Raw genomic sequence first — 10,253 nt, forward strand, 5'->3', positions numbered from 1 at the left:
TCTAGAAGTTTTAAATAAGCATAGTAATTTGATAGTTGAATGGGCTTTTTAGAGGCTCGGTGCCCACACTAGTTGGAGAAAAGAAAAAATCCAGCCAGATTAATCTATTCCTCTGAGACTCCATCCCTTGCTCTAGTCTATAGTTTAAGGAGAGAACATTTCCCCAAGAGGACCAAAACACCCAGAAAGTTTAATAAGCATTGAACAATACATTAAATATATATGTGCCTTTAAAAATTAACTTTTAATTTCAAGAAAAAGAGGTGAATACAATTTTAAATAAACAGGAGTCGATGCACCCAGTGTTTAGGCAGCACTGCTTGGGGCAAAGGTGCCTTTTCCATATTGGCAGGTTTCATGCCTCACAGGCTTGACCAGCTGAGCAGAAAGAGATGTGAGCCTGAGGGCGGCTCCCTGCCTCTCTAGGGGTAGGATATGACACCACCTGGAGCCTGATGAAGCAGCTGAGGATTTAAACCAGGCTTCTGGTGAACATGGGGCCCCAGAGAACCAGGCTGGCATCAGTCTCCAACTCTTGCAGTGGGATGTCCCTGGGCCTAGGTGAGAACCAGGTAGTAGCCATCTGGATTCTGCACTGCAAGCAGTGAAAAGAGCACCACTGGGATAAGACTGGCCAGCTACCACCTCTGCCACTCCCAAACCAAGCAGCCTGCAGGGCATCGGCCACACCCAAGTGTTCCTCCCCCAACTGAATCTCCGTCTTGAGGAAACCTCTATCCTGTAGGAGGGATAGAGGGCAAGCATCTGAATAACCAGAACCACAAGCCAACTGGTCTGGTGCTCTGTGCCAGGTGATGCCCAGAAGCATCTTCTGCCTTATAGGATTGGGGCGGGGGCAGAAAAGACCCTCTTAATAAATGCCCTGACAGGGATCCCTGGGTGGCTCAGCAGTTGAGCGTCTGCCTTTGGCTCAGGGTGTGATTCCCCGGGTCCCCGGATCGAGTTCCGCATCAAGCTCCCTGCATGGAGCCTGCTTCTCCCTCTGCCTGTGTCTCTGCCTCTCTGTCTCTCATGAATAAACAAAAATCTTTTTAAAAAAATAATAAATCCCCGGACATAGAAACTGGAACATTTCTTCCCTCGTGAAGATGCATTTATTCAGATGGGTTTTATTCCTGAGCGGTAAATAGTTGCCTTGCAGCTATATGAATCTGTCCCTTTGACATCAACAAAGCTGGCACTCAGATGTTTACCAGTTGATTGGGACACAGCACACACTGCACCCCACTGCCAGCATATACATACCTTCGAGGAATCTTAATCTTTCTAGGTTCTGCCAGACACAATTCTCTCTCTCTAAAACCCCTACCTTTTTTCACCACAGCCACAAAGTATGATTCATCCTTGAGATTCTGAACCACCTGCAAGGGAGGAGGGAAATTGTCACTAAAGACAATTCTGTTCTCAGAGCCAAACAGAATAAGCCAGGGCAGGAAGAGGGAAACTGGGCTGGAGGTGGAAGAGTGATGAAGGCCCTTGTGGGGCCTGACTGAGAATCATGACTTATTTACCTGGTCGCTGAGGAGAATGAGGATGCCCCCAGGGCCCTGGTGGAAGAGGTGGTGGATCTGATTGGCTGGGAGGGCCAAGAGCTCAGCCAGTTTCCCCATCAGCTCCACAGCACTGAGTTCATCTAGAGAGATCTCTTGATAAAAGCCTGGGGGTGTGGGCAGCACAGGGCAGGGATCAGTGGGGTGCCCTTTACTGGGAAGGAGAGTGCAAGGTGATAGCCTCTTGGGGGACAGGCTCAGGAAGGAATAAAGAAGGAAAGAGGCTTATAAATCCACTTAATCCTCACCTATTCCTCAGCTTTGGGGAGGCCTCAGACTGTAGGGAGCCCCAATTTAAAAAGGTGAGACACCTACATATGAATGGCTGAAACCCAAATACAATAAGATTACAATGTTCTCATCCTACATATTAACAGAATGACAAAGTCAGACAGGGTTGGGGAGTAGAACATGAAAGAATAAACCTAGGATACATCTTGGAAGGAGAGGACTAATCTGGTCGTGGAAGACACGGGAATGCCAAGGAGGGCATCCTTGGATCCCAAGAATGATGGAGTATCATCCTCTCCTCAGGCCAGAAAAGGTTTAATGCAGCTACACCTGGATCTCTTGCCTTCTGGAAACAGAGGCCAGACCCTCACCTGAGTCATGGTTCTTAGGAACCTCATTCTCTCGCCTCGAGGCCTCCTGCGTCACATACAAAGTCAGCCGGTGACGAATGGGTCTGGGTCAGAAAAGCAGTTTACATATCAACACTTCCTACCTAAATTAACAGCCCCCCTCCCTAGCGGGGAGGAGGGGAATCCCACTCCCCAGGTCTCCAGGGAGGTCACCACGAATTTAATGAATGCTGGGCCCTGGGGGAAGAGAGGATGAGAAAAATTCATCTCTATCCTCCGAGTAATGCAAGTGAGGTGGCTACAGAAAAAGATCACAGGACCTAAGTTTTCAGCGCATCCCTGCCAGCCTTGCTCTGTGACCTCAGGTCACTGTCCTTGGGCCTGAGTTCCTTCCTCTTTAAAAAGAGGGTGTGGGACTAAGTGGTCCTTAAGGTACCTTCCAGCTTGAACATGCCATGAGACACAACCATTAGCTGAGTTGGTAAACGCCACTACAGAGGAAAAGGGCTCCTGGTTGGCAGTACCCAGCACCTGGCTCTAAGAGCATTGAAAAGGCGGATCCCATCGGCAGCCCCGCAGATCTGGATAAGGTCCTGGCGGGTAAGCTTCAGCAGATCAGTGCCTGCGGAGTCAGACAGGACCAGATTGGGGGAAAGAGGCCTGGGATCAAGGGTGGCAAAGGACACAATCCAACATCAGTCTACAAATAGCCTTAAGTATGTGCAGACATGGGGATCAAACTTGGATTCAAATCCCAGTTTTGCCATTTGCTTCTTAGCTGTGTGTCTTGGGGCAACTTACTTAACCTCTCTGAGCCCTATCCTCATGGGTACTATATAAATTACATGGGATAATACAGGAGAAGAGAGCCTTGCAGGCATAGTGCCTGGCAACTTTCAGTCCTAAATAGAAGTCAGCTGAAGAACACACAGCAAGCCAGGCCATAGGCAGATCCCTGTGTGAGTGTCCTGCCCTCAGTCCCCTACAGGTAAGGTCCCTGCCAGACCCCAGCCTCACCAGTGAAATTGGCCAGCACCCGGCAGTAGCTGGAGAACCGGTGCTGGTGCAACCACTGCTGCGTCTCCAGGATGGAGGCTCCAGAGTTCAGATCCTGAGGCATAAAGAGGGCAATCCTGGTATCACCGTGGGCCTAGGGACTGAGAACAGGGGTAGGAGAAACGCAGCCCTGCCCTTGGGGGCCGCAGGTCTGAAAGCACTCAGGAGGCTCAGCCTACCGGTGGCAAGTGCCCAGTCCTCTGTGGCCATACAAGCTCTGTCCGCCAGGGGGCAGGGCCACCCCACTCTGGAGGGTGAAGCCCGAGAAGGCTCTGGGATAGAGGTGGGGGGGATCGGAAAAGCAAGACGCACCTCAGCCGGGCTGCCCCCCAAGGCGTCCAAGGCGAACGGTGGGGAGGAGCAGAGCCTGTGGGGGAGCAGAGAGTCGGCAACGCGGCCAGCCCCGCTCCCCCCGCCCCCTCCTTCCCTGGGCTGCAGAGCTTGTTGGGTCACCCCGCGTATAACCCGAAGGGCACAGGGCCGAGCCTCCTGCCCTCCGCCGCACCCCCAATCCTGCCCCTCCCCGGACCGCTGAGCTGAGGCGCTCTCCGCGTCATGCTCGCCCCCCCCCGGGGGGCTGGGAGGTGCCCTCCCACCTCACCTCTCCGGGGACAGGAGCTTGCAGGAGTGGGGAGAGGTCAGAGCAAGAGGGGTGAGAGGCGAGTAGGGCCCAGTGCCGGGATCTGGCCACGGCGAGCACTGTGGGGAACAAGCCACCGGGGTCAGCCTCGGCGTTCCCTCAGCCCTTCGGCGAGAGCGGACAGGGGCCTGCGCTGGGCCAGGCGTGGTCCCTGCCCCAGGAGTCCCTGACAAGCAGACCAGACTCCCCTGGAAGCAGGAGAGAACACTAGCCGAGGCCTGGCTGCGGGAGCCGCAAAGCTTCCAGGAGCAGCTGGCCAGCAGCAGCGCGGCAGGGAGCGGGGCGGAGCGGGGTGGCCCGGCAGAGGGGGCAGCAGGTAGGTGGGGCCACGGCAGGTGCAGGTGCGGGAGAGACAGCCCAGGCTGGAAGGCGTTAGCGCCGGAGTCCCCAGCAGACTGTGCAGCTCCTCCTTGCAAGGAAACAGGTGGAGTCACAGGGCACTGTGATGATCCTGGAGCAGCCACAGCCCTCGGGCCTCAATTTCCCCACGTGTACAATAAGGATCTCTCCTCCAAACCCCTCTCTGGCCCCCACCACCTCGTGGCACCTGCACAAACACCGTCCTCTCACAGGCGGCCTGATACTTGTCTCTCTCCTGCAGGGGCTGCTTCTCTATCTTCTCCCGGTCCGTTTTCAGTTTGCGGTCAGCTCCTTTGGGCTACAGGAGAGTGACAAGGAAAACTCAGCGGCACCCCCTTCACCTGCCCACTGCTCATTACAGAAGAGGCTCTAGAACGAGCTCCAGCCCCATCCCTCCGTGTAGAGAGAGAAGGGGACTGCAGGCTGGCATCCACCCAGCCAGCCAAGCAAGGGTGATAGTCCTGAGAAGGATGGGAAGGGACCTGCCTGTACCTTGAACACCTTGATGAGGCAGCCAGCTGAGTGCAGGTGCTCAGGGGGAAGTTCCTTGTCCCTGGGCTTGAAAGTGTCAATCTGGAGGCGGAAGGGGACGCCTTTCTCCCCACCTTTTTTCCGAGGAGTGAACTCAGTGCTGATACAGTGAACCTGAAGTGAAGAAGAAAAGAGAAAGCAGGGTGACTGCAGGTCCCACCCACAATCAAGAAAGTCCACATAAAACCTGTTACCTAGGGATCCCTGGGTGGCGCAGCGGTTTGGCGCCTGCCTTTGGCCCAGGGCGCTATCCTGGAGACCCGGGATTGAATCCCACGTCGGGCTCCCGGTGCATGGAGCCTGCTTCTCCCTCTGCCTGTGTCTCTGCCTGTGTCTCTGCCTCTCTCTCTCTCTCTCTCTCTCTCTCTCTCTCTCTCTCTGTGTGTGTGTGTGTGTGTGTGACTATCATAAATAAATAAAAATTAAAAAAAAAAAAAAAAAAAACCCTGTTACCTGGGGCAAACCAGGTGGCTCGGCGGTTTAGTGCCGCCTTCAGCCCAGGGTGTGATCCTGGAGACCCGGGATCGAGTCCCATGTTGGGCTCCCTGCATGGAGCCTGCTTCTCCCTTGGCCTCTGTCTCTCTCTGTCACTCATGAATGAGTAAATAAATATTAAAAAGAAAAAAAAAACCTGTTACCTGCTTGTCAACCTGCTTGTCACTTGTCAGCCTTTTACTGCAGCAACTTTCCATCCCCAACTAGAATTTCTTCTGAATGCATGACTTTATTAGGTTCTTTCCCTTGCTCAAAATTCTTCAGTAGCTCCCCACGGTTCTGGGCCGAGAAGCAAAGTTCCTGACTCTCGCATTTGAGCATGTTAAAAAGTCAAGTCAAGCCTTTCTGTGAGGCTGCTCTCTCTCACCCATCAATGAACACACTGACCCACCTAGCCAGCCTAATTATGGACCCCAATACACTTGTACAGTGCTCCCTAGAATCTTCTACCTGGAAAGCAATGCCTTCTCTCATCTAAGCCAAAATATCCCATTCCAGGGTGGAGTTGCCAGTTAAAATACAGGCTACTCAGTTAAATTTGAATTTCAGATAAACAAATAATTTTTTCGTATATATATATGTCCCAAATATTTCATGCGATATTCTTTTCCCCACCCCATGGGTCATTCTTATACTAAAAAGTTTTTTATCTAAAATTCAAATTTCACTGAGTGTCCTGTATTTTATTTGCTAAATAGAACAGTCTACTCCAGGAAGCCTTCCCACCCTGCCACTCCACACAGCTTGTGGCCTCTGTGTACTGCCTGGCAGATCTTCCCCTCTGTTTACCTTCACTGCCCACTATAGTCCTCCGACAATCTTTTTTTTTTAAGATTTTATTTATTTATTCATGAAGACACAGAGAGAAGCAGAGACATAGGCAGAGGGAGAAGCAGACTTCCTGTGGGGAGCCCAATGCAGGACTCGATCCTGGGACCCTGGGATCACGCCCTGAGCCAAAGGCAGATGCTCAACCACTGAGCCACCCAGGTGCCCCAGCTCTCCCACAATCTTGCGAAGAACAGTTAAAGGATCTTACTTGACAGGTGGGGAGAAAAAGATCATGTGACCTGGGCAAGGTCCCACTAGGAAGGGGGGAAGTGAAATTGTACCACATCCACCTGACCTCCACTCCAGTCCAGGTGCTTAGACCATGATGAACACTCAAAAGAGGGACACACAGGTAACTTTTGACAATACTGTTGGATTATAAAGGGAAACCTATTCAACCTAGAAAAGATGGAGGACTCTGACTCAGAGTAAGGAATACATCCCTGTTAACACTGAAGGATCCTTTCTTTCTCCCTTTTCTCTGGGCAAGAAAAAAGGGAAAAAGTACAGTAAGATGTATACATACACATGTTGTTTTTATCCAATGGAAATCAAACTTTAAATGCAAGTTTGTCTTCTACTTTCTCTTTACTTATAGGAAAGCAGTTTCTTTTATCATGTTCTGGCTACATAATTTCCTGTATACATCTGTAGTCAAACTTAGGTAAAAGTCAATCTTCTTCCAATGGATGCTTTGATTGTTTAAAATCTTTGAACATGAGAAAGAACGCTGCTATGAAGAGCTAGTCAAAGAGTACATCTTTGTACTAGAGCTATCTTTGTGTACTTATTGAACACTGCTGTCAGATAAATTTCTTTTTTTTTTTTTTCAGATAAATTTCTTGATATGGAACCACTAGGGGGTGGGTGCCTGGGTGGCTCAGTGGGTTAGACGTCTGACTCTTGGTTTCAGTTCAGGTCATGATCTCAGGGTCTTCTTTTTTTTTTTTTTTTTAAGATTTTATTTATTTATGGGCAGCCCGGGTGGCTCAGCGGTTTAGTGCCACCTTCAGCCCAGGGTGTGGTCCCGGAGACCAGGGATGAAGTCCCATGTCAGGCTCCCTGCATAAAATCTTTTAAAAAATTGTATGTATAAAAAAGAAAGAAAAGAAATGGAATGACTAGGTAAAAGACTAGGAACCCAAACTTTAATGAATTTTGCCCAAGTGCCACTCTACCCACAGAATGAGTACACACTAATCTGCATTCTCAGGATATGAGGGTGTCTGTTTCCCCAAACTTCACCAATAAGAACCTTTTTTATATGTAATTTTAATTAGCATTTTCTGAGGTTGAACTCTCTACAATGATTGGCAGTTTATATCCTTCGTGTATAAAATGTCTGCTTATATCCTTGGCCTATTTTTCTATTGAGCTTTCATCTATTTTTTTCTTTCTTTTTTTTTTTTTTAAGATTTTACTTATTCATTCATGAGAGACACAGAGAGAGAGGCAGAGACACGAGCAGAGGGAGAAGCAGGCTCCATGCAGGGAGCCTGATGTGGGTCTCGATCCTGGGACTCCAGGATCATGCCCCGGGCCAAAGGCAGGCGCTAAACCACAGAGCCACCAGGGATGCCCCTCATCTATTTTTTCTTATTGATACATTAGAACTTTTTATATATTGAGGATATATGCATTATATGTCACATATGGCAATTATTTTTTCCCATTTGATGTCTTCTTTTAATTTTGCCTATGTATTGCAGACCATTACTTTTTATGAAGCTAAGTTCTGTTCTGAGTTTCCTAGCTTCTTTCATTGCTTTAAGGTTTAACAAATCCTTCCCTGCGATGAGATTCAATAAACATTTAGCCATATCTGGGGCAGCCCGGGTGGCTCAGCGGTTTAGCACTGCCTTTGGCCCAAGGCGTGATCCTAGAGTCCTGGGATCAAGTCCCACGCCTGGCTCCCTGCATGGAGCCTGCTTCTTCCTCTGCCTGTGCCTCTGCCTTTCTCTCTGTGTGTGTGTCTATCATGAATAAATAAATAAAATCTTAAAAGTAAAAATAAACATTTAGCCATATCTGATCTTCAAGGTGCTTTCTGTAAGCAATTTGTTCTTACTGTTCCCTCACCCCAACTCGAACTCATCTTCCTTTCCCAACTACCACCCCCATCTGACTTCCGGCCTCCTCCCAGTCCCAGCTTCAGACTCACTTGCAAAAAGAGGGAGGTCCTCTTGGTTGGGTTCCAATTAAACTCCACCATGTTGAGTTGTGAGGGCAGCACTCGGGGTTCTATCACTCCCACAGACAGCGGCACATCTGCAGGCACAAGGTGGCAAGTGGGGAACAAGGCTCAGCCCTCCCCATCCACAAGGCCTTCTGAGCCAGAAAGTAGCCCTGAAGAGTTTCTGGTCCCTCCCCATTCACCAATGTCCAGGATGCAGTCCCCTGGCCGGCTCCACCTCCACCCATCCAGCTGTTGCTGCTCTGTGTACTGCAGGCGTCGGTCATGGAAAACCACACGTACCACACTCTGTGGGCACAGAAGAGCATGGCTCACAGGTCAGAGGGTGCCTGGACATTTGGGAACCAGTTCCCACAGCTGGGGCAGGCCAACCATCCTGCCCTCCTCACCCCACCTTGCTTCCTGCCATCCGGGGACAGAAGAACTTAGATCACTAGGTCTGTGTCCAGAGGCCCACCTCCCACCCTCAAGCTGTGAAACTAGGGAAGTAACTTAGAGGTCCTGAGCCTCAGTTTCCTTATCTGTAAGATGGGGGAGTGAATCCCTTCCCACTCCTTGTCACTCTACTTATTTTTTTTCTTGCTGCACTTTTCAAATTGCAATTGGTAAATCAATTTGTCATTGCATAAAATTTGTGTAATCACATGTTTGTCTCAGTAGAATGCAAGCTCCCTGAGGAAGGGAACCACATCTGTTTCTTTACTGTTGCATCCCTAGCTCACAGAACGGTTTCTGGCAATGCATGGGAGCTAAATATATAATTTTTTTTGAGAGAAGGAATACTGTATGTGAATAATGCTATGTAAATGTATTTCTAAATCCCAGATCTGCTACTTATATGTCCTTGAGATTAACCTCTCTGCGCCTCTCCTCAGCAATTCCTCCCTACCACCGTGCCACTGTGAAGGTCAAGTTACAAGGTGGATGGAGAGGGTTCTAACTTGACAGTGACATCACAGCAATGACACTGGCTTCCTGCCCAGAGGGACAGTCACACCAAGCCCTTGCCAGTTCAGGAAGGGGATGCATTTACCTTCAAGAGCTGGGCCCACTGGGTGGCATCGCTCAGCTTGGGACTGCAGAGCATCCGCACCTCATAGGACTGGCCTGAGAGAGGTCAAGGGGATGTGTGAGCCCCATTGGGGTAGAGATGGAGCCTGTCCACCCCCATCTCGCACTGCGGCCCAGCTCCAGAGCTTGCTGCCCCGCTGAGCCCTTCCCTTCCCTAGGCCCCACGTACCCTGATTCAGGTAGGTGAGGGTCTCTTCCTGCTGCTTCACAGCTGGGGACGTAGCTGCACAGAGCACATACTGGAATGTGGGGCAGGGAGGCTCAGAGCTGGGGATGTTGTGCAGCTCTTCCTGCTTCAGGTATGGCAAGGGCAGGGACTCCCTGCCGGGAATAGGAGAGCACTGGTGTCTTTCTGCCCCATCCACCTCATCCCCTATGGGGCTCTGCTGCTCTCAGCCAGACCTTCTGGGGAACCAAAGGCTTCTGTAGCAGCCACTCCAGAAGCAGCCAGGGCCTCAGAGTCCCTGGTTCAACTCTCTGGCTTCTGGGAGACCTCCTTTAAGGGGCAAATTCCAGATCCTACTAAACATCTCCAAGAATCAGCCATCAATTACTTGTTTGCAATCTCAGGGCTTGTCTGATACCAAGTAAATGCCCAAGAAAAGTACCTCAAGAGGGTGGGTGGTCAGGGTGTTTTGAGATGTTCCAGGATCCACTAACCATATGACCACTTCTCTTCTCCAAAAGGAACCCAGGCACAGGAAGCCCATCTCCCTCCTCTATCTGTCCATGCAACTCAGACCAGGACCTTCCCTGGAGGCTGGGGGAAGGGGTTCTGGCCCTTACCTGAGCAAGCCACTTGGTGGCCCTGGGTACAGTTCCCCGGGACTGGGCCACAGGTGATCTGGCTGGTTGTGCCAAAACAGCATCTTGGGAGAGGGAGAAGGGCCAGCTGTGTGACAGAGAGCTCAGCCTGGGTTGGG

At 50.5% G+C, this 10,253-nt stretch overlaps 1 protein-coding gene across 3 annotated transcripts; it reads right to left on the minus strand.

Moving 5' to 3' along the window:
* Positions 1–238: 238 nt before the first annotated feature.
* On the minus strand, positions 239–10,253 carry LOC129511080 (transcription factor CP2-like protein 1). Of its 3 annotated transcripts, XM_055327560.1 has the most exons (15): positions 10,117–10,253; positions 9,500–9,651; positions 9,293–9,366; positions 8,442–8,547; positions 8,227–8,333; positions 4,701–4,853; positions 4,396–4,506; positions 3,810–3,907; positions 3,521–3,575; positions 3,170–3,263; positions 2,684–2,774; positions 2,174–2,256; positions 1,533–1,678; positions 1,331–1,382; positions 239–595 (listed from the first exon to the last, which is right to left on the minus strand). In XM_055327560.1, exons 1-15 carry the CDS (start codon positions 10,197–10,199, stop codon positions 558–560), a joined length of 1,443 nt encoding a protein of 480 aa, XP_055183535.1. In that variant the 5' UTR covers positions 10,200–10,253; the 3' UTR covers positions 239–557. The 3 variants fall into 3 exon arrangements, 2 of the variants coding, with proteins under 2 accessions (XP_055183535.1, XP_055183528.1); XM_055327553.1 differs by having other exon boundaries at positions 239–1,382; XR_008664750.1 differs by lacking the exons at positions 239–595; positions 1,331–1,382; positions 1,533–1,678 and having other exon boundaries at positions 2,226–2,256; positions 3,388–3,575.

The sequence above is a fragment of the Nyctereutes procyonoides genome, unplaced genomic scaffold (genome assembly GCF_905146905.1).
Source record: "Nyctereutes procyonoides isolate TBG_1078 unplaced genomic scaffold, NYPRO_anot_genome, whole genome shotgun sequence".
Classification (NCBI taxonomy): Eukaryota; Metazoa; Chordata; class Mammalia; order Carnivora; family Canidae; genus Nyctereutes; species Nyctereutes procyonoides.

Bases quoted from the DNA above. Each gene is read 5' to 3' on its own strand.
- LOC129511080 (XM_055327553.1), bottom strand. From the start codon at position 10,199: ATGCTGTTTTGGCACAACCAGCCAGATCACCTGTGGCCCAGTCCCGGG. The intron at 9,367-9,499 runs GTACGTGGGGCC...GACCTCTCTCAG, and splicing joins CCTCACCTACCTGAATCAGG to GCCAGTCCTATGAGGTGCGG. The intron at 3,264-3,520 runs GTGCGTCTTGCT...TTTATGCCTCAG, and splicing joins TGGGGGGCAGCCCGGCTGAG to GATCTGAACTCTGGAGCCTC.